The sequence below is a fragment of the Microtus oregoni genome, unplaced genomic scaffold, assembly GCF_018167655.1.
Source record: "Microtus oregoni isolate MIOR12 unplaced genomic scaffold, Mior012 000025F_ref0000491, whole genome shotgun sequence".
NCBI classification, from domain to species: Eukaryota; Metazoa; Chordata; class Mammalia; order Rodentia; family Cricetidae; genus Microtus; species Microtus oregoni.
Window position 1 is genome coordinate 14275369 of NW_024543084.1, and position 15605 is coordinate 14290973.

At 52.7% G+C, this 15605-nt stretch overlaps 1 protein-coding gene across 3 annotated transcripts in view; it reads left to right on the forward strand.

Annotated features, from left to right (window-relative positions):
- The window catches only part of Miga2 (mitoguardin 2), a 29161-nt gene extending 16142 nt beyond the window's left edge, over positions 1 to 13019 (forward strand). Inside the window, exons 7-16 of one of the 3 annotated variants that reach the window (XM_041675027.1) lie at positions 941 to 1058; positions 2304 to 2404; positions 3125 to 3240; positions 5152 to 5224; positions 5338 to 5424; positions 8576 to 8674; positions 8884 to 9018; positions 10522 to 10575; positions 11139 to 11255; positions 11477 to 13019. In XM_041675027.1, the coding sequence (XP_041530961.1) occupies positions 941 to 1058; positions 2304 to 2404; positions 3125 to 3240; positions 5152 to 5224; positions 5338 to 5424; positions 8576 to 8674; positions 8884 to 9018; positions 10522 to 10575; positions 11139 to 11255; positions 11477 to 11683 (1107 nt within the window). In that variant the 3' untranslated portion in view covers positions 11684 to 13019. Of the gene's footprint in view, positions 1 to 940; positions 1059 to 2303; positions 2405 to 3124; positions 3241 to 5151; positions 5225 to 5337; positions 5425 to 8575; positions 8675 to 8883; positions 9019 to 10521; positions 10576 to 11138; positions 11256 to 11426 lie in introns of all 3 variants that reach the window. The other 2 variants (XM_041675028.1, XM_041675029.1) reach the window with 2 other exon arrangements.
- The last annotated feature ends 2586 nt before the right edge of the window (positions 13020 to 15605 follow it).

Below are 15605 nucleotides of genomic sequence, written 5' to 3' on the forward strand. Positions count from 1 at the left end.
AGAACCCTCTTCACAAACCAGCCTTTTTTCAGTCCCTTCTGTAGGGAAGGTATTGGAGGAGGCTACCTTGAAGGGCTTGCCCAGGTATATAGGATCTGAACTCTGAGTGTGGGTGGCGGGGGGAAGGGTGGGGCTTCAATCCCGCAACAGTCTTGGGTCACCTAGAGACACTGTGTTCTAGGAAATATGTTCCACCAGCCAACCAACAAGAAAGCAAGAGGGGACGGGGCTGGAGAGATGGCTCAGCGGTTAAGAGCATTGCCTGCTCTTCTGAAGGTCCTGAGTTCAATTCCCAGCAACCACATGGTGGCTCACAACCATCTGTAATGAGGTCTGGTGCCCTCTTCAGGCATTCATGCAGACAGAATATTGTATACATAATAAATAAATAAATATTAAAAAAAAAAAGAAAGCAAGAGGAGCTGAGGGTACGGCTCAGCTGACAGAGCGCTTACCTAGCATGTAGGAAGCCTGAACTTGGTCCCCAGCACCATGTAAAACCAGGTGTTGGGGAACAGAGTCGCCTGCAAGCTCAGTATGTTATCTAACTGAACCACTGAACCATCTCTCAACCCTGGTTGATAAGATTTTCTTTTTTTTTTTCTTTTTCTTTTCTGAGACAGGATCTTGCTGTATAGTCCTGGCTGCCTGGAACTCACTAATGTCCCACATTGGTCTCAAACCTGAAATTTTCCTGGTTTTGCCTGTAGGGTTCTAGGACTACAGGTGTACACCACGATGCCATTCCTGCTGAGATCCTTTGCCCATCTTTCTGGCATCAGGGTGTGTGTGTTTACACCCTGATGGCTAGTGCCTCCTGGAGTGGCAGGCGGCACGATTCTAGAGTTCTTCTGGACTCAGAGCCAGCTCATTTCCTTGGGGCCCTGTCTGAACGGGGAGCTTGGCAGTTGTAGGTTGAAGGTCATTGTTTGTGTCATAGCCAGAGTCGCAACGGAGGGAGTTTGCCGAGAAGCTGGAGTCCCTGTTGCACCGGGCCTATCACCTGCAGGAAGAATTTGGTTCCACCTTCCCCTCTGACAGCATGCTGCTGGATCTCGGTGAGCAGGACCATGCAGGCTGCTGCAGGCCTGAGGTGCCAGGACAGAGGTTGGGGACAAAGCAAGAGAACCAGAGCTTGGTCCCCCAGTGCCACAAACAAATCACAGTTCCCTGGACCTCATAGAACAAATAGGGAAACTGAGGTATCCCTTAAAGTTGGTAGATAGAGGGCTGGAGAGATGGCTCAGTGGTTAAGAGCACTGTCTGCTCTTCCAGAGGTCCTGAGTTCAATTCCCAGCAACCACATGGTGGCTCCAAACCATCTGTAATGAGATCTGGCGCCCTCCTCTGGCGTGTGGGTATACATGGAGGCAGAAAGTTGTATACATAATAAATAAATATATCTTTAAAAAAAAAAGATGGTAGATAGACACTGAAGCAGGACGAGGCTCATGGAGTCCATAGGTGGTGTGCACTGGCCTCTTGGGAGTGCCCTTGGGCTGTGTGACATCTCTGGGCAGGTCTTCAAGCCTCTGCACTCACGTGGTAGTTAGCCCAAGCAGGCCGGGGAGGTAAAGGGTGTGAACCACAGGGAGGGAACCAACTTGCTCAGCCCAGTGTCCAATATCCCCATGTCTGTTATGTGTCTGGCCTTGCCCAGAGAGCCTTGTGGGAACAACTGGGGTCCAGAAAGGGCTAGCCAGTTCTGCACGCCACATCTTCCCTGGCTTCTTGGTATTGACCTCAGTGGCTTTGCCTACTGGAAAAGTCCTGTTCCCATGGATCTTCCTATATAACTGAAGTTGATAGGGCCTTCAAGGTAAGCACCATCAAGTCTGCAACCTCTATTTGAAAGTCCAAACCAGTACTCCAGAGCAAGCAGACTAGGGAATGCTGGGTAATTGCCCTTGGGTGCCCTTAAGGCAGTTTCTGCATTTTAGAAAGGGAAATAATAGATTGGCTGGTGGTGGGGCCAGAGTTTACTAATTCCACAGGGAGGCAGAGACAGGAGGATCTCTGAGTTTGAGACCAGCCTACTACAGGGTGAATTCTAGGACAGCCAGGGATGTGCAGGAAAACCCTGTTTTGAAAAATCAAAGCCAAAAAAAGGAAGCGCTCACTACGCAGGGACAAAGAGCAACAGAATGGGTGTTGAGATGACCCCGTTATCACACAGCTCAGGGCAGCTTTGTGGCCTCTGCCAGCATCTGCCCCAGACGGGTCTGGGTCTGGGGGTCACTGCTGTGGGTGGGCCGGGATTCCTGCAGCAGCATGGGTCTCAGCCCAGTTCTACTCCCTTGCAGAGAGGACCCTCATGCTGCCCCTGACCGAGGGCTCACTGCGTCTACGGGCCGATGACGAGGACAGCCTGACCTCGGAAGACTCCTTTTTCTCAGCCACTGAGGTGATTTCCTGGGGGACTGAGTTGGGTCGGGCCAGGCCTTCTGGGCCAGCACTAGGTTGTGTGGAAGTAAGGTTATTTTCTTGGGTGGGGACCAAGCTCTGCCTCCTAGAGACTCTGAAGTGCCAGGTCAGAGCAAGGGTGCCCCCTGTCCCCAGGACTCTAAACCACACCCAGCTCCAGCGTCTCTATATAGATCAGCATGGTCAGAGCAGGGGTGCCCCCGTCCCCAGGACTCTAAACCACACCCAGCTCCGGCGTCTATATATAGATCAGCATGGTCAGAGCAGGGGTGCCCCCGTCCCCAGGACTCTAAACCACACCCAGCTCCAGCGTCTATATAGATCAGCATGGTCAGAGCAGGGGTGCCCCCGTCCCCAGGACTCTAAATTACACCCGGCTCTAGCATCTCTAATCCATTCAGTCCTTTGGTTAGCATTAGTTTGCTACTAGACTGGGACAAGGGACATGGTGTCTGTGCTTGGGACAGGAAGATGGGAGTGTGTGTCCAGTAGACGGTTCCTTTGGGCAGAGAACTTAGACATAGGAGTGCTGAGATCTAGGGCTGGACACAAACTAGGCCTCCTGTCTCCCGGGGCTAGTGTATCTTTAGCATCTCCATGATGGGCCATAGGCAGGCCCCTTGGGAGGTCACTATTGGTGTAGCCCAGAGCTCTGGCGTCTGTGAGGTGCTGCTCACTGGCCTCCTTGGCCCCTCTCCAGCTCTTTGAGTCCCTGCAGGTCGGAGATTACCCACTCCCTCTCTCCAGGCCTGCTGCTGCCTACGAGGAAGCTCTGCAGCTAGTGAAGGAGGGCAAAGTGCCCTGCCGGACACTCAGGTGAGAGTAAGCGGGGGCTGTGGGTGGGCTCCAGCCCTGGGGAAGAGGCACAGAGGCCCATGGTGCCTGGCAAGGACTCAGCTGAACGAGTGCCTCACATTGCGCATGCCTGGGCCATCCCACTGCAGCAGAGGTCCAGAACAAACCCAGCAGGCCAGCTGTGCTGGTATACATCTTTAATCCCAGCTCTCAGGAGGCAGAGGCAGGTGGATCTTTGAGTTTGAGGCCAGCCTGGTCTACAGAGTGAGTTCCAGGACAGCCAGGGCTGTTATACAGAGAATCCTGTGTTGAAAAACAAAGTAAAAATACCCACAAACCAAGAGCCAAGGAAGTATCTTCATGGTAGAATGCTCACCTCGGCTCACACAGGACCTGAGTTGTGTTCCTGAGACAGTTGGAGAAAGACAGCCATACTTTTAGAAAGAGCTAGGTCTGTGGAGCCTGTGAAGTCCTAGACAAATTCGCAGGCAGGCAGGCGAACAGCAAGCTGGGGCTCAAGGTCGGGTGGCCTAACACACCCTCTCCTGAAAACTTTGAAAATAAAAGTAGTTTGTGACCTTGACAGAAGTCCTCTGGTCTCTTGCCCTCCCTGTCCTGAGCTTACACTGGATCTCTTAATCCTCTCTTTTAGGTAGGGCACTTGACAATCTTGTATATCCCAAGCTGGCCTTGAATTGGAACTACTGTGTAATGGCCTTGAACTCCTGATCCTCCTGCTACTACCCCCAAGTGCTTGGAGGTACCCAGTTTGTTTTGTTTTTTTGAGACAGGGTTTCTCTGTGAAGCTCTGGCTGTCCTGGAACTCGCTCTGTAGCCCAGGCTGGCCTCAGACTCAGAGATCCATCTGCCTCTGCCTCCCTGAGTGCTGGGATTAAAGGTGTGTGCAACCACAACCCAGTAAGAAAATGTTATTATCACATATTAATTATATATAATAGTTTCATTGTGACATTTTAATACATGAACATAATGTGTTTTGATCATATTCAAGCCCTGTCCTCCTCCCCTTCCCACTAATCCTTCTTTCCAACTATCTTTACCTTCTGTTTTTATGTCATCGTGTGTGTGCGTGTGTAAAAGAGCATGAACAGGCCGGGCGATGGTGGCGCACGCCTTTAATCCCAGCACTCGGGAGGCAGAGGTAGGCGGATCTCTGTGAGTTCGAGACCAGCCTGGTCTACAGAGCTAGTTCCAGGACAGGCTCCAAAGCCACAGAGAAACCCTATCTCGAAAAACCAAAAAAAAAAAAAAAAAAAGAGCATGAACAGAAGCGAGGGTGTGTGTGTGTGTGTGTGTGTGTAAGAGAGAGAGCATGAACAGAGCGAGTGAGCTGGTGTGTTTCCTTAGGGCTGCCTCCAGCAGCAAGGAGCGTGGGTGAGGGTTGTTTCAGGAGTATGGACACCTTGTCAGAGGGTGCACTACTCAAGAGAATGCCTCTTTCTCCCATCGGCACTAACCACATAGAAATCGTAATCTTCAGGAGAAGCTGCTGTCCTGTGGTCTTGCACTTTGTTTTCCCATCGTGGCTTGTCATGGTTTAAAAGTCTACTGCCTGAAAATAGCAGAAAGCTGTCGAGGGCTCTAGTGACTGAGAGAGACGCCATTTTGGTACTTTTCCAGGGAGCAGTGATGGCTGATTGTGATCTAAAGGAGGCTAAGGTCAGGCTAGACACCATAGCCATCACTGCTACTGTGCCCAGGGCTAGAGGGGCCGGTGAGGGCCTAGAGAACATCCAGTCAGCCTGTGCCTTTGAGTGGAGCGAGGCTGGATGTAGAGAGGTCATACTGCCAGGCTGAGGCGGGCCAGGTTGGACCCTTGCCCTCTCCTACTCGCCCAGAGTACACCCTACCTCCATTGGACCTTGGCTAGTCAGGACCAGGTGGCATGACACCATCTGTCCCTCTCCTCAGGACAGAGCTGCTGGGCTGCTACAGTGACCAGGACTTCCTGGCCAAGTTGCATTGTGTACGGCAGGCCTTTGAGGTGGGTGTGGTGCGGGGGTCACTGGGGAGGGCGCTGGGCCTGCCCCACACAGGGTCACTCTGCCCTCTCCATGGACTCTGGGAGGCCAACAGCTCACCCACTTCTTTCTTCAGGGGCTTCTGGAAGAAAGGGACAACCAGGTCTTCTTTGGGGAGGTCGGCCGGCAGATGGTGACAGGCCTGATGACCAGAGCTGAGAAGGTAGCCGGGGTGGGACTGTTTCAGATTTTCTTGCCCATGACCTTTCCCTCTGAGACCTTATTTCTGACTGGTGTTTGCTTTGTTTTGCTAACTGTTGATTGGCTCTGTAAAAACAACAAACTGGGACCTATGAGATGGCTCAGTGGGTAAAACTGTGCCCTATAGGACTGGTGACCTGAGGAAGATCCCCAAAACCCATGATGAAAAGGGAGACCAAGTCCCAAAAGCTGTCCTCTGACCTCCTCATGCGGCCTGTGGTATGCGTGTGTCTACACTCCTGTGAACACAGTAATAATTAAGGCAGCAGTTCTGGGAGCTGAGCCGATGGCTCAGTTGTTAAGTGCTGGCCAGGCGAGCATGAGGACCTGAATTCAGAGCCCGTCTGCTAAATGCCACGTGCGGTAGAGTGTGTTGTAATCCTAGTGTTGTGAGCTCCTGCCAGTCAGTCTCATTGAGCCCCTGTGTGGCCCGCACATGCATACAAACATGTTGAAATCAAGTAGAGTCCTGGCATCTTCATATGGCCATGGGGTGCCGGGAAAGGGATGCTGGTCCCTCCCAACCCGGAAACCCTCCCTGCTCCAACTAAGAAGGCTAGAGACTTGAACTCTTTCTTACTTGTGATTCAAACAGTACAGCTTTATAAAACTGACCAGTTATAAAATGTAAACCACAATATGGGGGGTGGGGGGGGGTGGAGCACACCTTGAATCCCAGCACTTGGGAAACAGAGGCAGGCGGAAATTTGTGAGTTTGAGGCCAGCCTGGTCCACAGAGTAAGTTCCAGGACCAGCTCCAAAGCTACAGACAAACCCTGCCTTGAAAAACAAAACAAAACAAAATAATAAAAATAAAAGACCAACCAAAGAAATGCATACTGCAGAAGGTCCCCGCATCTGTCCAAGGTGACCCTTGCTGAAGTCCCAGATCTGCTCCGTGGATGTTCTGACTGCAGGTGCCATTGCCCACCTCCCCAGCTGTGCCCCGCCAGCAGCATGCAGTTTTTACTTAGTGACATCACAGGATATCTCTTCCTGTTCCACTGTAACTTGCTGGTATGGGAATTACTGCCTGCAAAGCCCTCCAGCTTGTGGGCAGGCATCTTGGTGGCATCTGCTGTTGTTCAGGTGTTGATGGCTGCATTCATCCCCACACAGACTCCATGGGCACCTGTGAGACCTCTCTCAGACCCTGGCAGGACTTTCAAAGGCTCTCATTGGTCCCTGTTGGCAGCAGAAGAGTTTGTGTGCTCAGTCTTGGCTGGTACTGGGTTTTTGTAACCTTAACCTTTGCCACTGTGTCCACTGCTCCACGGCTCTTTGCTTAAGGGAGAGATTGCACGGCTCTCCATATTTATCACCCGCGACGGATTGGAACAAGTCTCTTGAGAGAGAGGGTCTTGTGTAACAGGCTGGCTCTGTGGCTGAGGATGACCTTGAACTCCTGATCCTCCTGCATCAGCCTCCCAAGTAGTGCGATCACAAGCATGCACAACCATGCCCAGCTTTTTTTAAATTTTTGTTTTGTGTACATGAGTCTGGGGGCCTGTGCACTGCACCTGTTGCATGTGGAGGACGGCGGACAGCTTGTGGGAATTGGCTCTCTTCTTCTATATATGGGTTCAGGACTGAACTACAGTTGTCAGCACGTGGTAGGTGCCTTTGCCACTGCAGCATCATGCTGGCTCTCTCTTACTCATTCATGCCAATGCTCCTGCCTCAGCGTCCTGGGGCTCTGCTGGAGCGAAGCTGTTATATAGGCTGTCCTCTTAGTCCTCGCTCTCCTGATCTAGACCCTGCGACCACACTTGTCTCCCACCGCTTCAGATGCCCTGGTCCAGCTGCCCTCGGTCATGACCTGAGGCTGACGTGTGCTATGCTGGGCTTACTTGGCCCTGCGCAGCTTTGGGCACTGGGCCTCGGGGGCAGACCAGGACCTCTGCCTGCTTTGGACCTTCCTCTGTGCTGCCCTCTGCATAGCACATCTTCCTTGATTACTTTTTATTTAGACAGTTATGAAGTCCATATAGAAGAGAGTATGGGAAGTGTGTATAATGTATAATGGCAAAGAAAACAAACCCGGAGGGTTCTCAACTCTGGCCTTCTTACCCTGCATCCTACATAGGATGCCCCTTGTCCTTCCCACCATGCAGTGAAGCCCCCAGGGGCCAGGATTGTAAGCCTGGCACGGGTGTGTGTGCAGTTGAACCCCTGACATTGAAGGCCCTGATGGGTGCTGTGTTTACCATAGCCAGGAGACTGTCCCCAGTGCCTGCAATCTGCCCCCAAGTGAGCTCCAGGCTGCTCTTTCATGTCTCTCCAGCAGCCGTTAGCTCTGTCACAGTCTTCGTGTAGCAGATGAGGAAACTGAGGCTGGAAAGGGAGAGGAGGTGTCCCAGGCCACTGAGCAAGTGAAGTGTAGAGCCAAGCTCTGCAGTCACGAATGCCGGGTCCAGCCTATGCCTTAGTTGGCTCTCCTTGGCCTCCCAGGAATAGGAGGGGAAATAGAAAACAAGTGGCCTAGAGCCCGGCCGTTCTGAGCAGGCCTCTGCTGCCTCTGCCCCAGTCAGTCTTCGGCTTGTTTTCCACTAGAAAAGGCCCTGCGCCCCAGCACAGGCGCTCTCAGAGCCCTGTCTGCAGTTTTAGCATCAGGGCCATTTTGTAACCTTGCCGCCTTTGGCCAAGACTTGGGTCTTTCTCTTTCCATTTATAAGTGGATGTGTCCTGTGTCAGCCACCCTCCATGCTAGGCAAGCCTGTGCTACTGAGCCACATGCCCTGGCCCTGCAAGAGTCCGCTCCAGTGCTTAGGGAGTGCTTCTGTGCCAGGGGATGGCCGATGGTCTCCACCCCTGAAAACCACACCTTCTCCCGGGCCCCTCCAAGGACAGGTCATGTAATGGAGCTGTGCCTGGCTCCCAGAAGGCCACAGGTGTTTAGTAATGAGCCAAACAGACATGGCTGGGTGCTCTGGTGTGGATTCTGCCCCAGACACACCCTAGTTGTCGGAAAGTTCAGGCAAAAGACACCTCCTCCTTGGAGTAAGGCCCAGCTCTGCTGGCACATTCTATCCACAGCCCAGCCTGCCTGTGAATCTTACCCTGCTGGGTCTCAGGGCCTCTCCCCCAACCAGAACCGGCTGTGCTTCTCACAGAGTCCCAAAGGTTTCCTGGAGAGCTATGAGGAGATGCTGAGCTACGCCCTGCGGCCTGAGACCTGGGCCACCACCCGGCTGGAGCTGGAGGGCCGAGGGGTGAGTTGGCTCGTGTCGAGCTCCTTGGGTTCTATAGAACTGAGATCCTTTTGGTGGGAGCTTGTGCCCAGCTTTACATGTATGTATGCTGAGCAGCTGAGGTGGCTCATCACTGCACACACAGAGCCTGGCTTCCAGCCATTTCCTCACGTGTGCTGCATAGCCCCCCACAGCAACAGCAGCTCTAGACCGAGCATCCCCTTTTGCAGGTGGCATGCATGAGCTTCTTTGACATTGTGCTGGACTTCATCCTCATGGATGCTTTCGAGGACTTGGAGAACCCCCCATCTTCAGTGCTCGCTGTCCTGCGGAACCGCTGGCTGTCCGACAGCTTCAAGGAAACGGTGGGCCACTGTCCCTTTCCGTATGTGTTCATGGTACATAACTTGGGCACTAGTCTCTTGTCCCTCGAGTTCATTTATCCTCCAACTCCAGGGCCAGTCCCTGTTCACTGAGATCTGGGGTGACAGACTCGGCATTCCAGAGTTTCCTGATGCCCTGGTTCTGGCAGAAGTGCACATTTCCCTTTGCATTGTACTTAATGTGGTTCAGACCTTTACCCTGGGTTGACACTAATTATATTCATTTTAATGCATCACCTTAGTTTAAAATAGAGGTAATCCCCCCCCAACACCTCTACCCCCCCCCCCCAAACAAACAACCAAAAATCAAACTAGCCAGGCAGTGGTGGTGCACACCTTTAATTCCAGCACTTGGGAGGTGGAGGCAGGCATATCTCTGAGGCCAACCTGGATTATAGAGCTATTTCCAGGACAGCCAGGCTATGTAGTGAGACCTTGACTTGAAAAATCAAAACCAAGGGCTGGAGAGATGGCTCAGTGGTTAAGAGCACCGCCTGCTCTTCCAAAGGTCCTGAGTTCAATTCCCAGCAACCACATGGTGGCTCACAACCATCTGTAATGAGATCTGGTGCCCTCTTCTGGCCTGCAGGCAGAGTACTGAGAATACTGTATACATAATAAATAAATAAATCTTTTTAAAAAAAAAATCAAAACCAAGGGCTGGAGAGATGACTCAGAGGTTAAGAGCACTGACTGTTCTTCCAGAAGTCCTGAGTTCAAGTCCCAGCAACCATGTGGTGGCTCACAGCCACCTGTAATAGGATCTGATACCCTCTTCTAGGATGCAGGCACACATGCAGACAGAGCACTCATACATAAAATATAAACAAAGTTTTTAAGAAAAGAAAAAAAAAAAGAAAAAACCCAAGGCTGCCAGTGAGAACTCTAGTAACATTGTGGTGCTGCTGCCCATGACTGATCTCCAAGCAGGCCTTTCATAGATGCTCATGGTGGCTCCCCACAGCCAGCAGGTGAGGTGGGCAGGGTACACATCATGAGCATTTCACAGAGGAGGAAATACCTGGGAAGCATCAGTACCTAACTGGAGTTCTGAAGCAGTAAGCGTTGGAGCCTGGATTCAAAACTAGGTGTATGGGGCTAAAGAGATGGCTCTGTGGGAGGAGTGTTGGCTGCTCTTGAAAAGGACCCAGGTTTGTTTCATGATGCTTACATGGTAACTCACAACCACCTATAACTCCAGTTCTGAGGGATCCAGCATCCCCTGGCCTGGGGACTCTGTAGGCTCCTGGACACACACAGTGCACAAACTCGTGCAGGCACACTCACAGAGTGAAAACTAGGCATGTTGTCAAATTTAGGGTATAAACACACACATATAAAGTGATAAGTCATCTGTTGTCAAACTTAGGGTAAAGGAAAAGCAAGGTCCAGGCATGGATGAGTGTGGGTAAGTTGTGGGAAGGACTCGTCCAGGGCTGTGGGTTAAAGTGCTCTAACTCTAGACTGGGCTCTTACCTGTTCCAGGCCCTGGCCACTGCGTGCTGGTCTGTCCTGAAAGCCAAGAGGAGGCTCCTGATGGTGAGTGATTGGTGAGACCTCTTGGGAGCGCTACTGAGTCCTAAGCGGCCAGGACTCCCCGACTAGAAGGGATAGGTGCAGCAGAGCCCCCCACTCCTCACCAACCACCCATCCTGCCACTGTACCCCGCTTGGCCAGGTGCCCCAGAGGGCATGTGTCTCTCTCTACCTTGTCTCTTCCCTTGGGAGCAGCCATCATATCCCAGGACTGAGCAGAGGAGAAGGACACTGGCGGGGGTGGGGGGGTGCACACGAGTGGCCAGTGCACACAGGAGTCAGGGAGCAGGCAGATGGCATCTGCACCCTGGATGGAGTAGCTGATTGGTCCCCGTGGCTGCCAGGTTCTACTGCCCAGTCAGCACCAATTGCCATGGCTAGTGCTTTCTTTCGGGAGACTTTGCCCATTACAGCCTGCATGGGGAAGCTCTCAGAAATGTCTGCTAGCCCTTTCTGTAGATTTGAAAACCAGGGCTGTACAGGACCCCCCTGCTTACCTAGGGTCAGCTAGCCAGGACCCAGGGCCTTTAAATGATCCTTGATCCCCAACCCTGCCACTCACCATAGGTGCCTGATGGCTTCATCTCCCATTTCTACTCCGTATCGGAGCATGTCAGTCCTGTGCTGGCATTTGGCTTCCTCGGACCCAAACCCCAGCTCGCGGAAGTCTGTGCTTTCTTCAAGGTACGTGACAACAACCCCTGCTTCCCTGTTCCTGATACAGGCACCCTCTCATTGCCAGAAGAGGGGTGGGGCGCTGGGCTGTTCTAGTTGAGGATGTAGGAGCCCCAGGAAGGCAGGGCCTGAGACTGGGTAGGTGGGCTGGGGCTTCGTCACTGAGAAAGGACTTTGTAGGACGTAGAAAATGTCACAGGACCAGGCCCAACACCAGTCTCCTACCTCAGCACCAGATTGTGCAGTACCTGAGGGATATGTTCGACCTGGACAACGTACGCTACACATCGGTGCCGGCCCTAGCAGACGATATCCTGCAGTTATCCCGGCGCCGCAGCGAGATCCTGTTGGGCTACCTGGGGGCGCCAGTGGCTAGTAGCACTGGGCTGAATGGGCCAGTACCTCGAGAGAATGGGCCCCTGGAAGAGCTGCAGTAATGGGGACACAGCCTGAGGGGAGAGGTGGCTGCTTGAGCCTCATTCACAAGGGTGATGGGAGAGAAAAGGCTGCCCTTCCCTTCCTTCGGGTTGGCATCCAAGGGTCAGGGTGGCCAAGGGCCATTGTCCCTGAGCCTGCTATGCCTGCTCATCTGGGAATCCCAACACCTGGAGGACAAATTTCCATGGAGAGGAACCACTAGGAGCCCATCCAGATGCCCTCGGGGTTGCCTGGGCAGCAGGGGCAGCAAGGTGTGACAAGGGGAAGACCTGAGAAGAAGGTGTAGAGATATGGACCACAGAGCCCCAGTCCCCTCTGGGCTGCAGACAGAGGGCAAGGAGGTGTCGGTGAGGGATAAGACATGAGGGCTTTATGGTGACGGTCACAGGGTCCTGGAGTAGGAGCCAGCACCAAGGCTTCTGGTCGGTATGGAAAGCCCCATCTGAGGTGAGCTCGCCCCACCCGTGCTCCCTTCAGAAACCCAGGCACCAACCCAGGACCCTGTCCCACATTCCCATGCCCTGCCAAAGACTCAGTTTTTATCCCACTTCTGCCACCACCAAAGATGGAGAAGGTGGGACTGGGCACATCCCACTCCTGTGAGCCTGGAACTCCCTGGGCAGTGCTAGGCTCCAGCTGAGGGCTCTAAGCAGAGCTCACAAAGGCTTACCATCTGCTGCTCTAGAAGTGAGGGCCTGGGAACCATGGCAGGGAGGGCAGGGTCAGACCCCCCTCCCCAACAAGAAGCGGACTCAGCATTTTGCCTTTAACTCCATGCACACGGACTTTGGGGCTGCCCAGCAGCATAGCGCCCACCTCAGGGCTGCTGCCACCCAGGGCCCTGCAGACAGCTCTGCAAGCATTGTCATGGCAGCTGCAGGGGTTCTGGGAGCCCTCTCCTTTATCCCGAGCTGGGAAGTTTTTATTTATTGCCTTAACACTTTATTTGGGTGTTCTGCTCCTTTCAGGTTGTGAGACCTACAGGAGATGAGACTCCTGTCTGGTCTGGGGTTGTGCATGGGCTCCTGGGACCCAGTCCCTCCCAGGGTCGGGAGGACATAGTGAGGAGAGGGTGGAAGGGTGACCGAGGCCCTGTGCTCAGGAGCAGCCCTCCCTCCGCACTCAGTCTGACATTCCTTTCATTTGCACTTACTGAGCTGTGAGTGAGCCCTGGCACAGGCCCACCCTTATTGCCCCTGAACCTCACAGCGGTGGCATTTTCATCTGTCCTTGTTCACGTGTCCCGTACTGCCCTCTAGCACTCGATCTGTCAACTTCTAAACCCCATGAAGAGCGTGTGCAATGACTGTGCATCAGATAAACGACGGAAACAGGCCTCTCCTGTGTCTTCCTGGGTGTAGGGCCGGGCTGGGGTGGAGCAGTGACTGGAGAGCTGCCCTTCGGTGCGGTGATTGTGATGTGGGCTGTGAACACTCTTGCAGCCATGTGACAGCATGACAGGGTCTCTGGGTCCCTAAGATGGCAAGGTACAGATGTGAGGTAGGTGGCCTGCACTTCTGCATTGCACCCAGCCAGGGGTTGAGGTGGCCCAGGTGACCACAGCCCATCACATCTTCACATGTCTTCATGGGCATCTGTCTGAGGGTGACTGTAGCTGTGAGGAAGCACCATGACCAAAAGCAGTGAGGGCGGGAACCTGGAGGCAGGAGCTGATGCAGGGGCCATTGGTGGATACTCTAGATGTTCCTTACCGGCTTGCTCAGCCTGCCTTTGTATGGAACCAAGAACTACCAGCCGGGGGATGGTCCCACCAACAATGGGCTGGGCCCTTTAAGCCCATCAATCACTAAGAAAATGCCCTAATGGCTCACCTACAGCCCCGTCTTATGGAGGCGTTTTCTCAGTTGAGCTCCCTCCTCTCTGATGACTCCAGCTTGTGTCAAGTTGACAAAACCTGCCAATAGGTGATGATCACTCATGCTTTTAATCCTAGCACTCAGGCAGACGCAGGAGGATCTCTATGGGTGTGAGGCCAGCCTGGTCTACACAGTAAGTTCAGGCCAGCCAGGGCTGGGGACTGGGCGTGGACTAGATGTCTCAAGCAGGTCAAGTGCTAGCTGTGGGCATTGAGTCCACAGAAAAGGCAGGCACCGTGGCAACAAAATCGTAACGGGGGTAGAGACGGGAGGATCCTTAGGGCCTTGAAGACTAGCCAGTTTAGCTGAATCACAAATCTGGGTTCGGTGAGCAATCCTGCATTAAAACAAGTCAAGATTGATGATAAAGGAAGACATTCGGTATTGACCTTTGACCTCATCTGTACAACATATGCACATACACACAGGGAACTTAGGGTCTCTGTAGCCAGAATTCTTTCCTTCCCTTCCTTCCTTCCTTCCTTCCTTCCTTCCTTCCTTCCTTCCTTTTTTTGAGACAGGATCTATGTAGCCCTGAATGTTCTAGTCTTTGCTTTGTAGACCAGGTTGATCTTGAACTCAGGGAGATCTGCTTGGCTCTGCATCTGAAGGGGTGTGTGTGGCAGAGCACCTGGCCAGCATTCACAGAACCCTGAATTCAATCCCCAGCACTGCACCAGCGTATTGTTCAAAACCAACAAAGTACTCTGCAAAACCAACACCTTTAGTTGGCATGAACATTCTTCCACATTTGCTTTCTGTTTCCTCTCCGGGGTACATAGAGCAAGCTTCAGGCATGAATTTCTTTGATAAGCACTTCAGCCAGCAGATCTTTAAGGCAGTGTTCCGGTAAGAGTGTTAGCGTCACAGTTGTCCCTAAAGCCCAGCAATTCTGTTGTGCCCGCGCTGGAGCCCTGGCATGGCTTGACTCTAACCTTATTTGAAAATGATGTGGGTCTGGGTCGCACAGTTTGCAATCCTGGGGAAAGGAGAGAGATTTGTCTTGGAGATCAGAAGGACAAAACCATCTCTGGCTACACAGAGTTCAAGGCCAGCCCGAGCTTCAAGAGACCCTGTCTCAAAAAGGGACAGGTGAAGTGTGCACACACTTAGAATCCTAGCACTCAGCTAGAGATGAGGACAATCAGGAGTCCAAGGCCCCCCCTGGGCTACAGAATTGCAGGCTCGTCTGGCTCTACATGAGACCCTCTCTCGAAAGGGAGAAGCAGAACAGGGCAGGGGATGTGGCTCAGCTGGTGGAGTCGAACACGTAGAAAGCCTGGGTTCAGTCTTGGTAGAGCCCCCTAAGCTGGGTATGGTGGCACACATCTGTGGGGTCGGCTGTGGAGATGGGAACAGGAGGTTGTCCTCCAGCTGGGATGCCCGAAAAGTCGTCTCAAACAAATAATGGAAGGGTCCATGCTTGCGCCCCCTCCAGGCCCTCTAGAGTGTAAGCTGTGACATGTCGCTCCAGTGCTGGCAAGTAAGTGGGTTTTAAACAAGGCCAGTGGTTTAAGCAGTCTTGTTGGGGTGTACTTGGTCCCCCATAAATGCATTTCCTTGAGGGTTTCAGTAAGGATTACCCACTCCCGTGATATACTTCAAAACATTTCTGTCACTGTCGTGTGCTCTCCGGGCTGCCCCCAGCTCTCTCCACTCCTTGCTTTTTCTGGACCGTTCCTGAGAATTGGACCTTGTCATAGGTGGTCTTTTAGTTGGTGCTTCCTCTGGTAGAATAATGTTCTTGACAGTAATTCATTGTTTTTAAAAAAATATTTATTTATTATGTATACATTGTTCTGTCTGTGTGTATGTCTGCAGGCCAGAAGAGGGCACCAGACCTTATTACAGATGGTTGTGAGCCACCATGTGGTTGCTGGGAATTGAACTCAGGACCTTTGGAAGAGCAGGCAATGCTCTTAACCACTGAGCCATCTCTCCAGCCCCCATAATTCATTTTTTTTTGTTTGTTTTTCGAGACAGGGTTTCTCTGTGGCTTTAGAGCCTGTCCTGGAACTCGCTCTGTAGACCAGGCTGGTCTCGA